This window comes from Schistocerca serialis, chromosome 12, assembly GCF_023864345.2.
Source record: "Schistocerca serialis cubense isolate TAMUIC-IGC-003099 chromosome 12, iqSchSeri2.2, whole genome shotgun sequence".
NCBI classification, from domain to species: Eukaryota; Metazoa; Arthropoda; class Insecta; order Orthoptera; family Acrididae; genus Schistocerca; species Schistocerca serialis.
The window spans coordinates 14,430,261-14,454,968 of NC_064649.1; the positions used below are offsets into that span (position 1 = coordinate 14,430,261).

Consider the following 24,708-nt stretch of genomic DNA (forward strand, 5'->3'; position numbering starts at 1 on the left):
ACAATAATAGTCACTGAAACTACACATTATTTGATGTTTAATTTACAGAAATCACAATTAAAACCTCACTCCTTCAATTAACTGCATACATCGAAAAATTGGTTCTTTTTAACAGTTTCTTCTACTACAAGAGTTGGGCCGAATTATTTGTTTAAATGATGAAATTAACAGATATTGTAACCCAAAATATACTTTTGACAGAACTGTTGATTACTTTGGAATTAATTAAGGGCTGGCTTTGCTAGCATGTTTTCGAATAGAACCAAATTGATCCTTTAAGAATACTATTAGTTGTTCCTCCAAATGTTTACAATTAGTACAGAATTTATATTTGTTTATAAGTCAACAATAGAATTTGAGTTACAAAACAGTTACTGATTTCACCCAATAACAATACTAACTAGGAATAGTCAAAATGAATTAGAAAATCAATTACATACATAAAACTAAGCACAAAATTAGATCTCGTGTTATATTCTTTAAAACTGAGGGCCAACCTTTCTCTTTTATGAAAGTGCAGATTATACTCCAGTATGTTAATGATCCATTATACTCCAGTATGTTAATGATCCCCCCCATGAACCATGGACCTTGCCGTTGGTGGGGAGGCTTGCGTGCCTCAGCGATGCAGATAGCCGCACCGTAGGTACAACCACAACGGAGGAGTATCTGTTGAGAGGCCAGACAAACGTGGGGTTCCTGAAGAGGGGCAGCAGCCTTTTCAGTAGTTGCAAGGGCAACAGTCTGGATGATTGACTGATCTGGCCTTGTAACAATAACCAAAACGGCTTTGCTGTGCTGGTACTGCGAACGGCTGAAAGCAAGGGGAAACTACGGCCGTAATTTTTCCCGAGGGCATGCAGCTTTACTGTATGATTAAATGATGATGGCGTCCTCTTGGGTAAAATATTCCGGAGGTAAAATAGTCCCCCATTCGGATCTCCGGGCGGGGACTACTCAAGAGGATGTCGTTATCAGGAGAAATAAAACTGGCGTTCTAGGGATCGGAGCGTGGAATGTCAGATCCCTTAATCGGGCAGGTAGGTTAGAAAATTTAAAAAGGGAAATGGATAGGTTAAAGTTAGATATAGTGGGAATTAGTGAAGTTCGGTGGCAGGAGGAACAAGACTTCTGGTCAGGTGACTACAGGGTTATAAACACAAAGTCCAATAGGGGTAATGCAGGAGTAGGTTTAATAATGAATAGGAAAGTAGGAATGCGGGTAAGCTACTACAAACAGCATAGTGAACGCATTATTGTGGCCAAGATAGATACGAAGCCCACACCTACTACAGTAGTACAAGTTTATATGCCAACTAGCTCTGCAGATGACGAAGAAATTGAAGAAATGTATGATGAAATAAAAGAAATTATTCAGATAGTGAAGGGAGACGAAAATTTAATAGTCATGGGTGACTGGAATTCGAGTGTAGGAAAAGGGAGAGAAGGAAACGTAGTAGGTGAATATGGATTGGGGCTAAGAAATGAAAGAGGAAGCCGCCTGATAGAATTTTGCACAGAGCACAACTTAATCATAGCTAACACTTGGTTTAAGAATCATGATAGAAGGTTGTATACATGGAAGAACCCTGGAGATACTAAAAGGTATCAGATAGATTATATAACGGTAAGACAGAGATTTAGGAACCAGGTTTTAAATTGTAAGACATTTCCAGGGGCAGATGTGGACTCTGACCACAATCTATTGGTTATGAACTGTAGATTAAAACTGAAGAAACTGCAAAAAGGTGGGAATTTAAGGAGATGGGACCTGGATAAACTGAAAGAACCAGAGGTTGTACAGAGTTTCAGGGAGAGCATAAGGAAACAATTGATAGGAATGGGGGAAAGAAATACAGTAGAAGAAGAATGGGTAGCTTTAAGAGATGAAGTAGTGAAGGCAGCAGAGGACCTAGTAGGTAAAAAGACGAGGGCTAGTAGAAATCCTTGGGTAACAGAAGAAATACTGAATTTAATTGATGAAAGAAGAAGATATAAAAATGCAGTAAATGAAGCAGGCAAAAAGGAATACAAACACCTCAAAAATGAGATCAACAGGAAGTGCAAAATGGCTAAGGAGGGATGGCTAGAGGACAAATGTAAGGATGTAGAGGCTTATCTCACTAGGGGTAAGATAGATACTGCCTACAGGAAAATAAAAGAGACCTTTGGAGATAAGAGAACCACGTGTATGAACATCAAGAGCTCAGATGGAAACCCTGTTCTAAGCAAAGAAGGGAAAGCAGAAAGGTGGAAGGAGTATATAGAGGGTCTATACAAGGGCGATGCACTTGAGGACAATATTATGGAAATGGAAGAGGATGTAGATGAAGATGAAATGGGAGATACGATACTGCGTGAAGAGTTTGACAGAGCACTGAAGGACCTGAGTCGAAACAAGGCCCCCGGAGTAGACAACATTCCATTGGAACTACTGACGGCCTTGGGAGAGCCAGTCCTGACAAAACTCTACCATCTGGTGAGCAAGATGTATGAAACAGGCGAAATACCCTCAGACTTCAAGAAGAATATAATAATTCCAATCCCAAAGAAAGCAGGTGTTGACAGATGTGAAAATTACCGAACAATCAGTTTAATAAGCCACAGCTGCAAAGTACTAACACGAATTCTTTACAGACGAATGGAAAAATAGTAGAAGCCGACCTCGGGGAAGATCAGTTTGGATTCCGTAGAAATACTGGAACACGTGAGGCAATACTGACCTTACGACTTATCTTAGAAGAAAGATTAAGGAAAGGCAAACCTACGTTTCTAGTATTTGTAGACTTAGAGAAAGCTTTTGACAATGTTGACTGGAATACTCTCTTTCAAATTCTAAAGGTGGCAGGGGTAAAATACAGGGAGCGAAAGGCTATTTACAACTTGTACAGAAACCAGATGGCAGTTATAAGAGTTGAGGGACATGAAAGGGAAGCAGTGGTTGGGAAGGGAGTAAGACAGGGTTGTAGCCTCTCCCTGATGTTATTCAATCTCTATATTGAGCGAGCAGTAAAGGAAACAAAAGAAAAATTTGGAGTAGGTATTAAAATCCATGGAGAAGAAATAAAAACTTTGAGGTTCGCCGATGACATTGTAATTCTGGCAGAGACAGCAAAGGACTTGGAAGAGCAGTTGAACGGAATGGATGGTGTCTTGAAGGGAGGATATAAGATGAACATCAACAAAAGCAAAACGAGGATAATGGAATGTAGTCGAGTTAAGTCGGGTGATGCTGAGGGTATTAGATTAGGAAATGAGACACTTAAAGTAGTAAAGGAGTTTTGCTATTTGGGGAGCAAAATAACTGATGATGGACGAAGTAGAGAGGATATAAAATGTAGACTGGCAATGGCAAGGAAAGCGTTTCTGAAGAAGAGAAATTTGTTAACATCGAGTATAGATTTAAGTGTCAGGAAGTTATTTCTGAAAGTATTTGTATGGAGTGTAGCCATGTATGGAAGTGAAACATGGACGGTAAGTAGTTTGGACAAGAAGAGAATAGAAGCTTTTGAAATGTGGTGCTACAGAAGAATGCTGAAGATTAGATGGGTAGATCACATAACTAATGAGGAAGTATTGAATAGGATTGGGGAGAAGAGAAGTTTGTGGCACAACTTGACCAGAAGAAGGGATCGGTTGGTAGGACATGTTCTGAGGCATCAAGGGATCACCAATTTAGTATTGGAGGGCAGCGTGGAGGGTAAAAATCATTGGGGGAGGCCAAGAGATGAATACACTAAGCAGATTCAGAAGGATGTAGGTTGCAGTAGGTACTGGGAGATGAAGAAGCTTGCACAGGATAGAGTAGCATGGAGAGCTGCATCAAACCAGTCTCAGGACTGAAGACCACAACAACAACATGTTAATGATAATTAGTCAGGCATGAAAAAATGAATTTTAAGGGGGCATATGGTAAAACAAGAGGGGAAGTAAAAATATCACAGCTTGCTTCGTCAAAAAGGTATTGACAGTTTTTGGAACACGAATTGGACGATTTGCTTCACGATGTCCCACTTGCTACACAAACCAATTTACAGTTTATGCGTGATCATGCTGCTGCACATTTCAGTCGGCAAGTGAGAGAGCATCTCGATGTTGCTTATCCTTTTAAGTGGACAAGTTGTGCAGGACCATTTGCTCGGCCCGCCAGATCTTTTGACCCCTGGACTCCTACCCTTGGGGCCATCTCAAGGAGCTTGTGTACAGTGTTGCAAAATGTGGCACAATTACAGCAGCAAACTGAAAATTGTTGTACAACTGTGCAGAATGAGATTGACAGAGCCAGCAACAGTTAGAGAGTGATAAGATGTCGAACATGCCACTGTCTTTGTCTACGTGGACATCAGTTTGAACACAGTATGCAGTAAAGTAGGAATCATAAGGGTAACGAAGACACCACAAAAGTAATTCTTCTCAGAAAGCAATGACACGAAGGGATCCCTACTTTACTGCATACCTATAAAATAAAGCAGTTTCACACAAAACTTCATTTAACATTTTATGCTTATTTTGATGCATACATTATACCCACAAAGTGTGTACTGTTACTTTTGAATCACAAAGAATTGTGGTGCACTTGTGATCATTACTCAACTGCATATATCTGGAATAAAGCAATCGGAGATAAACTTTATTTAACATGTTTCTCTTATTTTGATGCATACGTTACACTCACAGAGTGTGTACAGTTACTTTCAGTTTCTTTTGAATCACTCTGTACATATTCTTGTTCTCTGTCTACAAGTTTTACCTTACACACTTCCTTCCATCACCAAACTGGTGATTCCTTGATGCCTCACAATGTGTCCTGTTCTACCGTATCTTCCTTCGTCGTCGGTTTGTTGTTGTTGCGGTGAGGCACCGTTACACCAAGTGGAAAGGCGCGTCGATCTTAGAGCATGAGATATGGTAACCGTAAGTCATTGACAACACACAACGGTCACCGTAGCACCTGATTCCAGAATAGCTGCAGTAGTTGGGATCTATGAACTACCCCCTCTTGACCAGGTCCCCAAAACTTAACTCGTAATGAGATCCCTTCGAAGCAAATTGTCATAACGATCATCTATAAAGGCTTCGTACAACGATAAGAAATGTTACAGTTTATAGAATAATAACAGATACGACCAAACTGTCTTGTTTCTTCTGTTTTATTTAATGTAACTTTGTTCACAGTTTTATTTCGTATTCACCACTCATTCATACTCAGATGTGGAGTATATGCAAGTGCCTGAACCCTAACTCCCAAGTTCCATCCAAACCCTTTAATGAACAGTTTTGGTTGCTCGATACCAACAGTCAATGATAATGATACAGTATTTTGTAATTGACTCTTCTAGTTAAGCCACCGCCTCCACGAATGTTTGTTAGGCGTAAGACAATTACACACTTTTCTCTCCGATCCGCCATTATTAAGAGTTCGCGTAAAAGTTAACGTTTTTCTCCTTTTCGTAAATTGTAGCCCGCTCGCCCTGTAGGTGTACTCAATTTAATGACCGCACTTCGCTATCCGCGATTTCGTGTAACTAAATGTACTTTTGTTACTCTGATTGTATACCATAGTTATTTAAAACTCGCCCCTATATTTTTCACTACGCACAATTAGCACTTTTTTACTTGTTTATTTCTAAGAGTAAATGAAAAAAAAAATGACGTCGTATCATCGGCTTCGTCGATATAAAGCAAAACACCTCAATATGCCCAATTTTACCTCTTCTTATAGGATCGGCTACCTTACTCATTAATTTACTACATATTATTTCCAATAACACTAAACAGGTATTGCCGTTATATTTTAATTGTATTCAAAAGCATGTTATTATTATTATGACAGACCAAATCATAACAAATCACGCGGCGTGCGTTTTTAACGATAGCTTTACACTCGCTCAGCCTTTATTCATGCAATATTATATATAAATGTCCGCAGCCCGTGGTCTTGTGGTAGCGTTCTCGCTTCCTGCGCACGGGGTCCCGGGTTCGATTCCCGGCGGGGTCAGGGATTTTCTCTGCCTCGTGATGACTGGGTGTTGTGTGTTCATCATCATTTCATCTTCATTGACTCGCAAGTCGCCGAAGTGGCGTCAACTAAAAAGGACTTGCAATACGGCGGCCGAACTTCCCCGCATGGGGCCTCCCGGCCAACAATGCCATACAATCATCATATATATAAATATACAGACAGGGCCGGAAGATTGATCTCTCTACCGTAACCAATAGAGGCAAATACGCTATTCAAGTTCCGTTACATCCATCTTGACTTGTATTGTTACACTGTAAACTAATCTCTTCCTCTGGTCCAGTTGAACCATAATTTTTTCCCTCAATTCCATTCAGTGCCTCCTCATTAGTTATCTGAGGTACCCATCTAATATTCAACATTCTCCTGTAACGCCATATTTCAAAAGTTTCTCTGGTGCATACGGATCCATAAATCTAGTGACCTTTACTACAAACTGAATCGAACTGCGCAGTTATAACTTCTTTTGCATATCTTTGTGTATACAGTCATTTCAGCATTTTCTGTTTCATAAATAATTGATTTCAGGTGACTCTTTTAGAGCCAAATGCAACATCTGATGTTGTTGTGGAAGCTAGTGCTCCACCTGCAGAGGAAGCCAGCTCTGCAGCGGAAGATGCCGGAGACTGCATACGTATCAGACTGAAGTACCTCAACGACGATCAGAAACTCGTCGATGGCAAGCTGAATGAGCGGTTGGGGGAGTTTAAAAGGTATTTGAAAATATGTGGAATGAGTTTTCTGTGTTTTGAAACAAAATATCATCAGAAACTTTGTCAGGCCAAATCAAGAAATTTATAACTTAGGGTTGACATTAATTGGTAATGCCCTGGGGTGGCCGTGTTGGATGTGATATGCCCTTGCCTTCCTCTTAGCTTGGAACCGAGCTGCGCAGTTAGTTTTCGGAAGAGCAACAGTTTAATGTGAATTCTGAACCACTGTGCCGCTGGCATTTTTCACATTAAAAAATGGTTTCCAGAGGTGAAAGAAGCGAAAACTGAGAGGAAAAAAGCCGTAGGACTGAGGAATGAACCCTGAATCTTTTGATTTGAAGTGTGACAAGTACCCCCTTCACCACACTACATTCATTTTTTTCATCTTCCAGTTTACTGCCACATACCATCAACATAAGTTTAAGATTCTTCCTCAGATAGACTCTAATCTGAATACCAAAACATATTATTTTATAGTTGTTCCTTTAGTTTCGTGTCTCTCAGTAGGTAGCCAACAACTTTGAAGTGTATTGGTATGTTTAGATGCTATCATGTGCATCCTTATACTGTAGAACTCTAGACGTGGGTAAGTGTTTCAAGTTGTAGAAATCTTTCTGATTTTGAGATTAATGATACCAAATTTATCTTTATCATGCTGGTCCAGATGTGTATACTGTTCTCTGTTACTGTACTTACATTTAATGGAAGAAGGTTGTAACTTGGTATTTGTGGTAAATCAGTCTATGATGTATGTATTGTTGTTGTTGTTGTTAAAGGTGCTAAAAAGAGTCGATATTCTGAATTACAAAAGAACACAGTATGTTATGAGTGTGCTCTGTTTCAAAATTTCCTGAAAGATTAAAACTCTGTGTTGATTGGGACTCAAATTTGTCACTGTTTGCCTCACAGTTGTAATTTGCCAGGAAATTTCGATCATAAAAACATTTCAAAAATTGATAAGGGAATTGTGTACTTATAAGGTGATCCCACATTTTTGGATATTCCTTATAAATGCCGAGGTAATGTATATCAAACACAGAATTGTCAGGTGGATATAACACATAAACAGTTATGGAGTTTCGCCTCGTCAAGTCTTTCATCACAGACTTTAAGCTCAAAGATAATGAAGTTTAATCACCACACCTGCTTCCTTGACAGTTTGGCCAATAAAAAATTTTCAAAGTAGAGGCAAATTAGACCTAGAAACACAATACTCTCAGTATGAAGATGAGTGTCTGTTCTTTCGGACATGTCCAAAAGAACAGATACCATTGGTGATCTTGCAGCTCTCGAAGAGTAAAATTACAATGAAATCCACACCATTAATTGCTTACAGGAGTTGATAAATATCAACAGGACAGTTGAAAATGTGTGCGCCGACCGGGACTCAACCCGGGATCTCCTGTTTATCTGGCAGACGCTCTATCGGACTGAGCCACTGAGGACACAGAGGATAGTGTGGTTGCAGGGGCTTATCTCTGATCTTCTTCAGTGCAGATGCACTCACATTGCTCAAACTCTTACGGGAATTGGTAGATTGACTGCCGCGAGTAATGAGTATAGTTGGCAGGGGTGCTACAAAGGTAGTGTGTGAACAGTAAGTTGGAAGTGTGGGTCTTACGTGGAGCATGCCGCAGATAGGTCCCTGCAGTCCACTACCCTGTGTGTCCTCGGTGGCTCAGTCGGCTAGAGCGTCTGCCATGCAAGCAGGAGACCCTGGGTTTGAGTCCCAGCCAGAGCACACTTTTTCATCAGTCCCCGTTGATATTTATCAACACCTTTAAGCAGCTAAAGGTGTGGATTTTGTTGTTATTTTTTATACTCTCAGGGTTGAAAAGACGATAGTATGAGGTTGACAGTAAGAGGAAGCACAATCCCTCTCAGTGAAGCGCACGCAGTTACCATCTGCATACTGCTGAGGTGGGATTGAACATAACCCTTTCCAAGGTAAATGTTAAGTCTGATAAATGGAGCATGGTTGGAAATGTACAACTCAAAAACACGCTACTGTACACTGTCAGAGAATTCATCTAAATTTTCCGGCATATAAATATGACCTTTCGACACATTGAACTAGACTGGCAGGCATTTCTATTATCTTCAGGCAAAATTAAAAATTTTTGGTCAATCTGTCCTCCCCATTTTTCGTTACAGCAGTGAGTACTGTACATTTTATGAATATACAAGGCAGAAACTTAGAGCTGTGCAGCAAGGCATGCAGAGGAGTGTGTTGGGATTTACACAGAAAGATGAAAGAATCACAAAAGACACAGGACCAGTTATCGATGTCAAGGACACCCTTGGAGAGAACAGGCCTATGAAATGGCAATGTCTGTGTTGTCAGAAGGAATTACGACTGATGAATAAAGGCGGTGATGGAATGGAGTTCAAGAGACAGACAGATCATGAGGAAGACAGCCAGAGCGTTGGCACAAAGACTTACAGGAGGTCGATGGAATCAGCTGTCTATTTCGCTAGACCATTACTCGTGGAAGAATTAGTTGCAGGCATACCTGAGTTCAATACTTGGAAAGGCCATGTCATTTAATGATGGACATGGCTGATGATGATGATCTCTTCAAGTATAGTAGACTTCTATCAGTCCACCATCAAACAATCTAGAACATCAGATTTTCCAACACCATCCTCCCAAGTTTGAAACTACTTGGAAGTCTCCACTACACATCTGCTACTGTTGGATTCAATCGACATTGTTTGGAATCAATTGGTAGCATTTGAACTTGACAGAGCTTATCTCGGCTGTTACCACACACAGGTTCAGTTCATTGTTTTGATTGAAAGCTGTTTTTCCTTGCAAACTAGGATCCATACTACTGTAGCGAACGTAAATATTGAAGTAGCTTGCAGAAGTTTTATTGATATTTAAGCAGGGACAATGTTCTCGAAACCAAAACCTTCTACAAGTTCCAAATCAGGAGAGAAATGCAAGTACATAACTCTGACCATCGACCAGAAATTGGAAATCATCAAATGCCCAGAGAGAGGTAAGAATAGAAATGTTTTGATGCATTAATTTAATATTGGTTCATTGACCGTTTACTGACTAATGTAGTTTGATTCTCAGTCTGTAAGACCGAGCGAGGTGGCGCAGTGGTTAGTGCACTGGACTCGCATTTGGGAGGATGACGGTTCAATTCCACTTCTGGCCATCCTGATTTAGGTTTTCCATGATTATGTAAATTGCTCCAGGCAAATGCCGGGATGGTTCCTTTGAAAGGGCACGGCTGACTTCCTTCCCCGTCCATCCCTAATCAGATGAGACCGATGACCTCGCTGTCTGGTCTCCTCCCCCAAAACAGCCCAACTCAGTTGGTAATAACTGAAAAATTGGCTTTCAGGCACATATTAAGAAGCCAAAATTGGAACAGTTGGATTTTACATTATATAAATGGCTCAGTGCAGTATGCTCTGAAGGAAAGTTGGTAACAGGGCCAATGGTTGTTGAAAATGCAAGGAAATTTGGTAATGTAGAAACTGAATGCAATTTTTCTGATGGTTGGCTCAGAAACTTCAGGTTTTGGCAAGGAATTTGAAGACTTCATGTAACTGGAGAAACTGTTTCAGTGAACCAAGACTCAGGGGATAAATACAAAGACAAGTATGAAGAAATAATCAGAGGTAATAATCTAACAGCTGATCAAATTTACTAGGCTGATGAAAGAGACCCACTCTAGCCAGGGGTGATAGGGAGAGGAGGAGGGGGGGGGGGCGAAGAGAGAGAGAGAGAGAGAGAGAGAGAGAGAGAGAGAGAGTTGTGCTATGTGCTAGTACAATATGGAAGCCACTGAATAACCCCTTTTGTAATTGGTAAAAAGTTGGAAGAAAGCTTTAGAAATCTCAGTACACCAGAAGACAGCAAGCCATCCCTCATTTGGACAACTATAAAGCACATCCACTAGTAGCTGAGTTAGTTTTTGGAAAACTATTTACAACATTTCTGCCACATAATCTTAATCAATGATTCAGCTCATAAATCTATGGGTAATCCAGAACTTTAAATGTTTTCATAGGGTCTCTTTTATTCACAGTCTGTTAAATGCTGAGTGTGATGTTACAGACTTTCAGAAAAAGTTTAATATACAAGATACTGTGTATGCTGTAATGCCGCCATAGGCTCGAGTACAAAGTTATTTTACGATACTGTGGGAGAAAACTTTGGCCAACTGCAAATCCTGTTTATGATTCAACATCACAGATTGTCGAGGAGGAACGGCATTTTGAATCAGTGTCTGAAGTTTTGGACATTAAGTGAAGTGTAACCAGTAACAATCCTTTGGAACACATATCTGAAGAACAACTTGCAGAGTGGATGCAAATGGATAATGATGAACCTTTTGAGTAGGAGGACATTATCCAAAGTGTAGTAAAACCTCAACTTATACAGATACTTGAAGAGAGTGACTCAGGTGAGAAAACAGGAGGAGAGGAGAGACTCAGTTGGGCAGAAACTGCAGAGTCCGTAGATAAATTCAACACTTTTGCTGACTGTTACTAATTATAATGCCTCTGAAGTTGTTGGTTTACTTATAATTAGAAATAACTTTTGTGCCAAGTGACAACGATTCTGAAAACAGAATGATGTTCAAGATTTTCTTAAACCAAACTAAAATATTGTACAGTACATTTATTTAACTAAATGTGTCGAATAAAAATTTTGTACTGGTCTAATTTTGAGCTAAAGTTATTAACTTAACAATTCTGCTAATTAACATATTACTGCAAAACACCATGTTACAGCTATTTTCACTGTATGGCTTAGCCTATACCAGTAGTAAGAGGTACTTCCCAATAATCCGGCATTTTTGATAATCTGCCATGCCCAGTCTCAAATGTACCGGACTGTCAGACTTCTACTGTATATTGTAACACCTTATCAAAATATCTTTTAAATTTTTAATACCTTTAACTGAACTTTTACCCTCATTGTTCAGCAAATACAGGGTGGCCAAAATAAAAGAAGCCTCATGCCTTATAAACAACATACAGACAATTCACTCTTTTACTGTAAATTCAGAATACAGAGTAGTAAATTATTGCTATGAAAAACAATGTACTGAACATTCCGTAGTTCACAAGAAGAGCTGAAAGTGTTCACCATAAACATTGACAATAAAATAATCTTTGATACACAACTCTTGTTTCTGGAAACTTTTGCCTAATCATTTGGTACAGTTTCGGCAATTGCATTGTGAATGTTTGCTTTTAACTCTTCAGCTGTATGCAGGTTGTTTCTTACCCCACAAACAGAAATCACAAGTAGACAGTTCGGGTGGTTTGGGAGGCCATAAATTTGTGGAAACTGTACATTCTTCTCTGAAAGTTTCATGGAGATTTGACACGAAAATTGAAATATGCACTGGAGCACAATCTTGTTCGAAAAATGCGCACTCTTGTTCTTCCTCCAATGGCTGTGCTATGAATAGTTGCAACAGTTCTATTACATACATGTTAGAGTTCATGGTGTTGTTAAAGAAAATGGAGTCTACAATCTGTTGGCCTAAAACTGCACACCCGACACCTACTTTCAGATCATGCAGAGGCACCTCAAAGCATTCTGTGGAATTGTCTGTTGACCCATAGTGTGTGTTTTGAGAGTTCATGTACCCAATAATGTGAAACCAGGCCTCGTCTGAGTTGAAGAAAAGATTTGGATACAGATAACCATCAGCAACATTTGTGAATTACCATTTGCAATATTGTTGTCATTATGCGTAATCTGTAGGTTTTAACTGTTTGCTTCACTGTTACTTTGTATGCTCTCATATGTAACAACCTCAATGTCTTCTAGCATGATATTCATTTGATGTTTAGTTGGGAGAATAGATACATAGTTAATTTCCGTGAACTTCTACCATAGACACATTCAGTATTTTCGGGTGAAAAAACTTCCTTTACATAGCGACATTGGTGTTACTGAATGAACATGTTGCTCTAAATGTAGTGATCAGTTTCTCCACAACACTCCTTGCAAGAGCAGCTGTCTCTGTATATTTTGTCATGAACCTATAATTTAACATTTTAAATGATTTATGTAAAAAAAGTGATATTATACACTTTTTGATTGAAAAAGACATTCTGTATAACTGTATTCACAAGCTTGAAACTGCCTACTGACATCACAGCACTGATCACTAAACCACCACTCGACATAACGTGCCACTGTTTGAGCACCGCACCAGCATTAAGAAAAATAGCAACACTCAGATAGCTTCAGATATCACGTTCAGTATAACACGGGTACCCTCTTTTCCTGGCCACCCCATATATATCAAACTTTCACAACATTTTTTCTCGTTATGTTCGTAATGACAAAAGAAGATACTCATTTATTGATATGGGCTCTGCTCTCATAGTATTTTTTTTTTAATTTTCATATGGTTTTTACCATTATTTCCCAGTTTTCCTGCAAGCTGAAACGTAAAAAAAAAAAGGGCGATCATTTTTGAGAACGAGACTGGTCGGTGTGTTACAGGAGGCACTTCGCTTCTGAGCTGTCGGCAGACAAACTGGTGCGGCTGATTTTCAATGGGCAGGTGCTGGGCAGCGACTCGGAGACCCTGCGACAGCTGGGCCTGTTCGACAACTGCGTTGTGCACTGCCTGGTGCACACGCCACGCCCAGGAAGCACAGGTGGGCACTGTGCCAGGCTCACATGGTAGAAAGCATTGCAGCTGTGCAATTTGGTGCCAATTCCTTTGCATTTTCCATTAACCTGTGTAGTGCTGAGTTTACCTTGTGAGACCATAAAGGCCATATTGCTTCGGTGCGCAACTCTGAGCAAAACAGAAGATGGAACTGGTTTTTGTCTCTAATATGTTGTCGCTACAGTAGCTGTTCTGTAATCTGCTAACTGTCGATCACTTGGTTATTCTGATTTGGATGTAATGCCTGTCGATAATGTCGATATTTCAAATGGAAACATTGTTATTTATGGACTGTACAGTTTTGAAATTTGTTTGCTATTGGCCAGATTAAACTTTTAAGTCATTATCAAGCAGTCAATAAACATACCAAAACACAGACAAAAATATGTGGGTGTGTAAAAAAAAAAAAAAAGACAAATAGCAGTATTTTTAATTCAACACAGGAAGCAACCTTCTACGTCCATTCAGATAACCTCTATTTAGCACGTCACAACACATGTAGTGTGGAAATTAACCCACCCACACATGTGGAGCCAGTTACAAACATTACTGTGATCTGCATCAAATAGGAACAGAATGTTTATAATGCATGTAAAATATGGCTTAAGTATGTATTGAACAACAAACCACTGGCAGTCCACATAATTTCATACACCAACATCAAATTTATTCTAGTGATGTATCCAAATGCAGATGGATGTATCCAAATGCAGATGGAAGTACAAAACAGTGGTCCCAATGTACAAAAATGTGGACATTACATGAGAATAAGTTTGGGATTGATATATAAAGTGATGTGGATTCTTTGTGGTTTGTTCTTCAATAGATACTTAACTTAAATTGTACATGGTTCTCCCATGTACATTATAAATTTTTGGCCCTTATTAGATACAAAACTCGCATTAGTGTTTACCATAAAGTTCTGATCCTTTAAAGTTGAATTTCTGTGTACAAAACAGCTTCAGATGTCTGATTACTATGCAGATGAGTTTGTGTGTTATAAATTTTCCATTAAGCACGCTAGCAGGAAAAAGTTAAGGAAAAATTTCAAATTTTGTTTAAAGAGTTTTGGAAGATGGTGTGGAGCACGTCCATATCTCACCACTGACTTCTCGTATCAGCCACACACAGTTGACAGCAACAAGTGTATGGGCCTGAAGATGACGTCATTATAACGTTGAAACTAGTTGCCAAAATGAAATTGACACCTTAAATACAGCTGGAGGAATTTCTTCATTTTTAATATAGAGAGCTTAAAGGTGGGCCATCCTCACTGTAAGACTTGCCCTACGCACCATCCTCCCACCACCTGTATCAGCCCTTTAATTGGCAAAACATATGCTTTCGAAAGTAGAGCCACCTCTGAAATAACAGACATTGCATACCAGCTGTTATGTAAACACTGTTTGGGCTTCTACATTGGTTCGAGTATCATCAAATTATCAGTTAGGATGAATGGGCATAGATAGGGGGCATGTACTGGCAACACACAATATCCTGTTGCAGACCAAGCTCTACAACATGGCAGTTGTGACCTCTGTTCCTATTTCACCACATGTGCCATCTGGATTCTTCCTCCAGATACCAGTTCCTCAGAACTCTGCCGTTGGGAATTGGCATTACAAAATGTTCTCAGTTCTCATCACCCACTTGGCCCTAATTTATGTCAGTTTCTTTGGTCTCTGTGTTCCTTCTCAGTAACTATTCCTTTCTTCGCTTACTTTTAATTTTCTATTCTCTTATTTCTGACATCTCTATTTTCCACCTCTGACATATACAATGCACTTAGCTTTCTGCTCATCTCTTGCACGATGTTTTGTTGGTAAGTTCTGTCTTGCATAGTACCCTAGCTTCAACCTTTAAGCTCTCAGGTTTTCAAATCTCATCTGGTGCAGTCCCCAACAATCATTCTTTCCTTCTCATCTCATCCAGTAAATTTCCCATGATTTGGCCCTTCAACCCTTCTGCCAGGAGATCGGACCACCAGTTCAGAAAGCTTGCGAATATCCTTAACTTTCATGTGTGTGTGTCCTGCTGCTTCTTGGTGAGTAGATTTATCTCTCTGGTTACATTATATTTCCAAAAATTGACAATTTTTTGTCAGATGTGTCTGTGATTTTGTAGCAGATATATGGAGGCTAATAACCTTTATATTTTCCCTGAATATTCTGTAGAAATTTCTCATTTTATTTTTATTGAAGTCTTCCTCAATTTCATTTAGTGTACTTTTGTCATATGATGTTCTCACTCTTCTAGTATCTTTCAAGGATTTTTGTAGACTTTGTGGGAATCCTGGCATGTTTCTGTTGTTATGTTACTGCTAAACTTCTTGCATGCCTCGATTCTTAGTTCAGTAGTCTTGATTCCAAGTTGCATTTTGTGCAATGTTGATCCAGATGCATTGGCTTTTGAACTGTCTTCTGAAGGTTTCCAATTTTCTGTCATATTTTGATTAATTTTTGCAATAATTTTGTCTTTGAAGAATGTTATAGTTTACCACCAAGAGCTTATGATAAAATTTCTTTTTTTTTTTTGAAAAGCCAGTTTCAATCAATGGGCCATCTCAAGTTCATAAAAGCGATTTTCATCATCGTACATGACGCTCCGTGGACTGATTGATTGTTCAGTAAAGAAATTGTATCAGCAGCTCTTGGTAAATTAAGACCTTCTTTAAATATTTAGTAGTTGTGGTACACTACGTTCTTCAGTTATTATGGGTTTGTTCTTACAGTTTTTTCATTTCTAGGGATTAGCCTAACACTTACTTGTAGCAAGTGAGGTCAGACTCAAAGATTCTTTGCATGTTTCCACATCCAGAATTTCTCTTATACTTCTGTTTGTTATGCTAACGATCTGTTTGGAATTCTCTCCAAATGTTTTTGGACATTTTACATGTTGTGAGTTTTTGTCTTGGCTTTTGGAATTCTGTTGACATAATTGAGAATAATGTATGAGATTTTCCCCATTCCTGTTTGTGGCTGTCTCTGAGTGTGCAATTTACTTGTACTTTTTCTCTTTACATAGTTATGCATTAAAATCTCCTATTAGAATTTTGATATTTCTTTCTGGTGTTTTGTGTTTTTGTTATTTCTCCACATGTTCCCAAAAGTCTTCAATTTTTTGCACTTTCGTTCTGTTGCAATCATTTGTTGGTGCATGTGTGTTGATGATCATGTATCTTTTGTTTCCTGATTAGAAGGTTATTGGGGAGATAGTTTCTGATAGGGATTTAAAATCTGGGATGTTGACTATAACTGACTTTTCTGACAGCCATTTTCCTTTGTATATCCTGCAGTTCCCCAACAGTTTGTCATGATAACCCTCTGCCAAGCCATATAACTGCTTGCATAGTGGCCTCAGGTGGATCAACACATCATTGACTTGCTCAATTTGTGAACCTCTTTTCTATGAATAAATTTTCTATTTTTTCTGAAATTGTAATAATTTTTTTGTCCCTACATGTACATCACATCTAATGACTTCTGTCCTATTTGGATAATTCCTTCATAGTGTGTTTTTAGTGTATTTTGCCTGCCGTGACTATTTCATTTCCCCAGCATCACCCATCTACGCTTTACACATTTCTTTTATAAGTGTCACGTGTTTTATTCTGTGTTTTGGTATATTAATAGGTTGGTTGATAATGACTAAAAAGTCAAAATTGGCTGGTTGCAAATAAATGTGAAAATTGTACAGCAGATAATATTTTCATTTGAAAATCATATTGAGGCTGTGGATTCGTGCAGACAAAATTATTTTGGTGTTAGCAATATGAATCCACAGATAGGAATAAACATTGTGCGGTGAGCTACCTTATGTATTATCTGAATTTAGTTTTTCTATTTGTAATTGTTTTAGTAATTGTGTTTTGTTTGGCTCATCAAATCAGGTGTGGGGTCATCGTCTCAACTGCACTCGCAGCAGTCGAGTCTCCGGGGCAGCCTCACACTGGGGGGCGGTGACGCTGGTGTGGGCGGAGCGGCGGGGACAGAGGGTGGACGTGAGTGGGACCTGGGCAATGTGCTGTTCGCGTCTCTCAGCCTGGCGCTGGGGGTGGCCTGGTACTGCCGCCTGCAGTACGCCCAGCTGTTCAGCGTCACAACGACCGTCGCACTCGTCGGGCTCACTGGGGTTGTCGCCTTCACTGTGCTAGGCACCTACATCCCTGACCAGGATGTTGTGCGCCAGTAAGGGGAGGAAGTGCGCAGTGCGGGCGTACTTTCCTACCGTCTGTCCCTCGTGACTCGAAAGTCACAGAGTGGAAAATTTTAAACTGTTATCAGAAACATGCGTACTGTATCTTCCATCCGAGCTGCGTGAAGGTAAATACTTGTCAAGGAGAAGGGTAGCTATATGGATTACCCACTTCTTTTTGTTCATAAAATAAGAAACAATTATATCTCTGTTCTTCAGAGATTTTTTTCCAAATGTCGGCCAAGTTTGCTAACAATGTGACAGAGCCATTTCGTCATCTTACAGTCACAAAGAACTTTCCACTGATGTGCGAGAGAATATGATGTACAGGCAGACAAAAATTGTGTGCTGAGTATGCGTTTGAACCAGGATCGCTCTCCTTGTCTTGTCACTTTTCTAATCACTACTATGGCTATGGTTTCTGTTACTTTTGGTGCTGTAGATTTCCATATTCTTTGCAGGTTGCACCTGTGAGGAAGGATGTTTGTTGTTAGAAGGTATATCATGGGAGACTAAATTTGTGCTGGTAATTGTAAGACTGAAAAGGATAATTTTCTGACAGTAAGGGGCAATTGATAAATACAGTTCCTCTCCTCTCCTCTCCCTCCCCCTCCCTTTACTCCTTTTTCAGGCTGTATGATATTTCCACATATTTTATTTTGTATGCATTGCTTGTCAGGGAAGGTTTATTCAGTGCCATCTAGTAGTGAAGGGATTCACGTGCAGCATTGTTGTAATGGAAAAGGTTACAAGGAAACACAGTTGCATTGGGTATAAGTTGGGTGAAATTAAGGATTCTGCAATGTCTGTGTATGATATCGTTACTTTACACATCAGAGCACAAGTAGTTGGTTTCTAGTGTGGCTCAAAGCTTTCAGTCTCCCATGATGATTGATCTTTCATACTCAGCAGTATAAAATTGTGTTTGGAAATGACTGTCAGACTATGACAAGCCACTGGTACATTACTGGAGAGAATTAATTCTGACTGTGTTACCCAAAAGGAAAATTTGATGTATACAGCATGAGTTTCAAAACAGTTTTTTTTCCCCCTCCCCCAGCCTGGTTTCCTTGTTTCCTGTTTGTTTCATTCTCATTTCTGCTATCTGCTCTTGTAAATAAGTACCACATGTGGTTGGAAAGTAATTATTCAGCACATATTCAGTGCATGGTTTCTGATTTTGTTGCCATTATTTATGGTACATTAGTTGATGAGTACAATCTGCGTCTCTGTCATAGATAAGAGAATTGTTTGCATTAATATTTTTCCTCATTTTACTGCAGTGTACACATTGATGAGTAAACATTGGCATCATAACGAAATTAAGGTAAATTGCCCTTAACGAAAGGACCAGTTCATTATTTTTTTATTATTATTATTTTTAATAATGGATACGGATCCTCTGTAGTATATTACTAGTCTAAAAACTACAAAAGTTTGTTGCTGTATGTAACTTGTGACAGATATCATAAGACCTGCAATATCCAAGTGGCATGACTTTGGAATAAATGTGTTTGTGCTGTCAGGTGATTATGTTATACTTGATACACAGAGGGGTAAAAGTTTTCATTTTTTTAATGTGTAGTTAACACTTGAAGAAGCTTTGTTATTCTCTTTCCTCTAGTTGTGAATATAGAGAGACTGAAAAAGTTATTTAGTATCACAGGAAAACTGTCTCCTCTATTTACTGTAAATACATGTGAAATAATTTATATATGTATATTATTGTACAATATGAAGAGGATGTAATTAAGGACTGGCATGTGTGCAGTATGTATAAATATATATATACATCATTGTTTTACTGTTTTTATTATTTTATGTATTGCCTTTTGTATCATATTTCAAGAGAAAACTCTAAAACTGAAATTCCTACCCTTTGAAATACAATCAGATAGATTAAAGAGCAATGTGTTTATTTCCTAATACACAGTACATGCATGTATTTCTGAAATTTAGAAAGAAAATGACATAAATTATAGTGGTCAATAAATTTAGAAATAGGCACAAAATATGCAGTTCTGTTCACGTGGGACCATTGCTTGTTTTGTTGCTGAAGTGTAGATTGAAATTTCTAAGATGTGGCAAGTGCCAAAATTTTTAGCCATTGTGTTGAAGAAAATGTGTACATAGTGCAAATATCAGTGGAATTTTCTATGTGAATTCTTGTAAGTACAAGCATGTTAAGGTTATCAAGTTTATTTGTGAAGCTTGTTTTAGTAAACAGTATTCTTCTGACAATAAAGTTGCTGACAAAGAATTGCTAATCTGGGCAAATTCTTATGTACAACTGTGACACAAAAACAAACACTGTATGTGCTAACATTTGAATTGTTAATGGAGAACTTTATTGCACAATCTGTAAAACACAACCAAATTTTATGTACAGTGTCATAACAGGATACAAATGTTCTGTCATACATATTCCATCATTACTAAGTTGTTTGTTCTCATTTTTAGTGCTTTATTTTCTGTCACAGATCCATTGAAAGATGATGTAGAATGCTGTGGTTGATCCATTTTCACAAATATTTTTCAAGCACATATAAAATGTCACAGTGCCATTACACCTGTGGTCTAATTTCAGAACACAAAATTTAGGAATGGAGAATTGACACTAAAATGCATGACAGGTACTTATTCACTGGTTGGTAAGAAGTTAATACAGTAATGGCAAATCATCTGTGGAATATACCAAGCAGTGTAGCGCAGTAAGACATTTAATTCTTGAATGGATCAAGGGACAAATACCTGTTTGGCAGTGTACATGTATATTCTTCAGATTCACAAATGAACTAAATTTATGAATGATTTTTTTAACACATCGACTGCTATGAGGCCCCCTGGTGGGCACAGCAAAGGTGCAAGCATGACCCCATATACTCTCCTCATGCCGGTGAGCCCACACTCCACTCCGTTTAGTATTATATATCTTTCGATGGTGGGTAAATTTCCAAAAAACAAAGTTCAAAATGTCGATCAAGGTATTGTGTATGATTTCCTGTACACCAGCATCGCCTACAATGAGAAATAAAAATGAATTCACAGTACTGAACTATATGCTGTAATAAACTGAGAGGAGCAAATGGCCATCGGTGGGCGCATAGTGTCAGGTGTGAACACCTGCTGTGTCCACTGACAGCTGCACGGAAGTTGATGTTTTAAATAAGGGGGTGGCTGATTTAATTCCTTTTTCGTGTCCATTTCTAATTAGCTTAACACTGAAAAGAATTTTACACTCATACTATCTTCCAGGGTGGAACGCAAATGATACGAGTGAAGATGACTGTTCCCCCATGAGTTGACAGTCCGCATGCTACCATGTGTTGCAGCATAACTCTGGAATGCCTAAGATATCTGGTCACAAAGACCCCACTGTCTCCTCACCCCTTGAATCTCTTCATATCGAGGCATGCTTCTATGTAGAACTGGAACAAGCAGTCACGTGACTGCCAATTGCAGCAGCAGTGGTGTGTGTGTGTGTGTGTGTGTGTGTGTGTGTGTGTGTCAGTCAGTTAGATGGAATCAGCACAGTGAAACAGGTCGACATGGAGATGTGGCAGAGAGGACGTAATATATGGGAATGCAGGCATTCTCACTGAATTTCGATGATGAAGTCTTCTCAGGTTTTCATCTGAGTCAATGCATTATTCTGCAACAACTTTTGGACAAGTTTAGTACTTGTTGTCTTCAGGCAATGTGTTGGAGTTTGTGTCCAGTTCGTACCTTCGCAGCCGTTTGACTGCAGGCTCCTCTGCCTCATTTGCAACAGCTGGACCAATCGTGTGCCTCGGGAATGCGTGTCGCAGTGGTGAGCTGCCCATCTATTCTGTCCGCTGCCTTTGTTGCTCTCACATCAGAGCGCTTTTTACATATTCTTACAAGTGTTACATCCTGTGTGAAGCTCATTCAGAAATTGCTATTATGTTTGGATGTGCTCAAGACCACTCTGTGAAAGAAGGTGGCCAATTTGTAAGTGTGCCAATGTGGACTGTCCGACTTGTCTACGAGAAAGGCTGTGCCACTTGATGCACATACATCTCAAGTGGTTTCCGTGTGAACACGGCGAAGGGAATTTCACACAATGGACATTCATAGTTGGGTACAACACGAGACTATTTTGACCATGTGTCTAGCTGTACGTATTCGGTTCTCTGAACGACACAGAAACTGCACATTAGTTGGATGGAGGCGTGTGATGATGATGATGTTGAGTTGAGGGGCACTCGACATCATGGTCATCAGCGTCCGTACATGTTCCCAGTCTTTCCATTTCCAGTTTCAGCACTTCCCGAATAGTGAGATGGTGATGATGAGGACAACACAAACACCCAGTCCTCAAGCAGAAAAAATCCCTGACCCAGCCAAGTATCAAACCCGGGACCCTGTGAAGCTGCGGACGGCATGTAATGTGATACAGTGAGTTGCAGTTTTGCCTCTGCACTGGTGGCCCGTCTAGACAATTAACTTGTCAACTGCTGTGAGGCTGGCAGTGGCTACAGCAGAGCCTCACAGCTGACTGTGTGGCCCGGCCTGGCCTAGTGGGGAAACATCCCTCGCTGTGTGTTTGGAGCCGACATGTTAATTTTTGGTGTACGGAGGGTGCATTTTATGCTAGAGGTGGTTCTGGATTGTTTTGATGACGACTTGGACCCATTCATTCACACTGTGTAAATAAACATCCTCAGTGATTAGATGTTGCCCTCACTTCTACATCTTCTCGACGGGTATGCTGTGGATGCAGCCAACTTCTCAGACAATAAACAGTGTTCACAGGGCTGCATGCATGCATTCCCAGTTTTGTGAACCCTTAAGCAGACTATTGCACCACTACCGAACTAAATCACCTAACATTAATCCCACAGAAAATGTTGGGGACTCTTTGGGCAGGGGGTGAAATATAACAATAATTATCCTTTCAGTCTGGGAGTGCTTTGGGTTTCAGTTGTCAGTCGATTGACTGCAGATGGGTGACATGTCTGAAGAAACTTACGGACTGTTCCTCACTGAACTGAGGCTTATTGAGTCTAGAGGCAGTGTTATCTGGGATGTCTAATTTTCCTATTGGAGGCGGTGTACCCTTACCTCTGTATAGGCTTTGAAACTGACTTACACAAGAAGGACCTATATTTTAACATGGACACCAAGCTGTGGTGCAGTGTGGCATTTTTCTCATATACAAATAATTGCTAGAGGTGGTAGATGTGATAAGTGACAGTAAAAATCCTAGGACTGGATGCCTAAAATATTCTGGAGGTAAAATACTAAACGAAACGAAAAGGATGCGGAGGAAGATTTTTGGAGTGAAGCTCAGTTAACAGTAGAATACGAGTGGAGTCTTCATGTTCAACCTGTACATCAAAGAAGCAACGTTGAAAATACACTGGTGTGCAAAACTTGAGGAGGAAATAACTTTCACACCATGTGTCTCTGCCAAGTAATATATGAGTTGCTCAATGAAACTGGGACCATACATAAGAAGAGCTGCTACAGTATATGCAGAAGGTAACTAAAAGAAATACCCAATGAGACAAACAGAAGTGACAATTTTATTCAGAGACAATAATTACACTGAAGTTACCACAATTTATGATGGCCCCCTACACATAACAAAAGGAGTTGGGCATGGTTAATAGAGTGTGTAATCACCAGGGACGACAAAGTGTGCTCTGCAATGTGATCCCCCGCTGGCCACAAGATTGGTAAGGAGTTCTTGTCGTAAGGTGTTTCATTCCTCCCACAGTGTGGTTGATAACGGCTGGCGCTCAATTGCTGCATATGGACATGCTGCTATACCTCAATAAAGCATCCCACATATGCTCAATGAAAGTCGAGTCGAGGTATGTGTGTGTGTGTGTGTGGGGGGGGGGGGGGATGGTAGACCAGTACATTTGCTATTTGCTCTCATTCAAAGAACTGCTCCACCTGTCCTGTTCAATGCAGCTGCACACTGTCATCCATAAAAATGAAGTTTGACAAATGCACCCAGAAAAGATGTACATGGGGAAGGAGTGAAGCGTGACAATAGCATTCACTGGTAAGTGTACTGCATTCCGAGACGCAGAGGTCAATACACCATGCCACATTATGCCTCTCCATTCCGTAATAGCTGGACCATCAAAAATTCATGTTTGACTATGTTCGTGGGTGCATTACGTAATTGCACCTCTCGCCACATGAAGGTATGCTTAGAATCACTAACCAAGAGTGAATCTGCCCTCACCTGAGAGAAGCAAGCGACCCCGCCCTTTGGTCGAGTCCCTCACACTCTCAGTACCACCGCAAACGGTGCCATCAATGTATGGGTGTCAACAGAACACAACTGTACTGGTCATCAGGCAGAAAGACCAAAACCATGCAGTCACTGCACGACTGAGGAGTGCGAGACTGTTTGCCTTGCAGTGAAATTTGGCTGCAATTGCATCTGCTGTTTTTTAAGTGGGGCCTTTCTTGTTGCCTGTTGCACAATGTAGCAGCCAGATGCTGTAGCTGACTGTGGACAACCACCTTATCTCCTTTGGGCAGCAGTGCCTGTGGTTCACAACACTCCCCGTGCACATGAAACTGCTGTGAGCAATACCAAATTCTGGGCTATACTCGTCCCACTTCGTCCTCATCCTAGTTTTTATTCTTCCCTGTATGCAGTCATCTGAATATTGCTGGGCATGTTATAGTGAAGAACACCACCAGTGTGAGCTTATCTGCTCATTGATTGACACACACTGCCTTTCCCATTCCAGCTGCCTCTTGTTGTGGTGCCAGCCCCATTTGGTGCAATAGTCACACTGATCTCAAGCTATGTGATGTCCAATTTTCTGTGCACGACTGAGGGACCTCTTCGAACATGCTCTCACACTTTCGTTTCTTTTCACCAAATAGTTAATATGTTTTGTTACTTTATCTACCTCAGCTGTAAGTTTTGCAGTATAGTGTATAAGAAAGTTTCAAGGGTGGGATTAAAATTCAGTATGAAAGAACATCAATGATAAGATCCGCTAATAGAATTGTTATCCACGGTGACAGGTAAGAAGAATTACAGAACAAATTGAATGGAATGAACATACTACTGTGTGCAGAATATATGAAAGATGAAAGTAAGAGGAGTAGCAAAAGTGAA

General features: G+C 39.8%; 1 protein-coding gene across 3 annotated transcripts in view; it reads left to right on the forward strand.

Annotated features, from left to right (window-relative positions):
• Positions 1 to 19,851, forward strand: part of LOC126428156 (transmembrane and ubiquitin-like domain-containing protein 1) — a 56,570-nt gene extending 36,719 nt beyond the window's left edge. For all 3 annotated transcript variants that reach the window (XM_050090065.1, XM_050090067.1, XM_050090066.1), the window contains exons 4-6: positions 6,548 to 6,732; positions 13,226 to 13,383; positions 17,287 to 19,851. In XM_050090065.1, coding sequence (XP_049946022.1) covers positions 6,548 to 6,732; positions 13,226 to 13,383; positions 17,287 to 17,588 — 645 coding nt within the window. In that variant the 3' untranslated portion in view covers positions 17,589 to 19,851. The remainder of the gene's footprint in view (positions 1 to 6,547; positions 6,733 to 13,225; positions 13,384 to 17,286) is intronic.
• Positions 19,852 to 24,708: the final 4,857 nt, after the last annotated feature.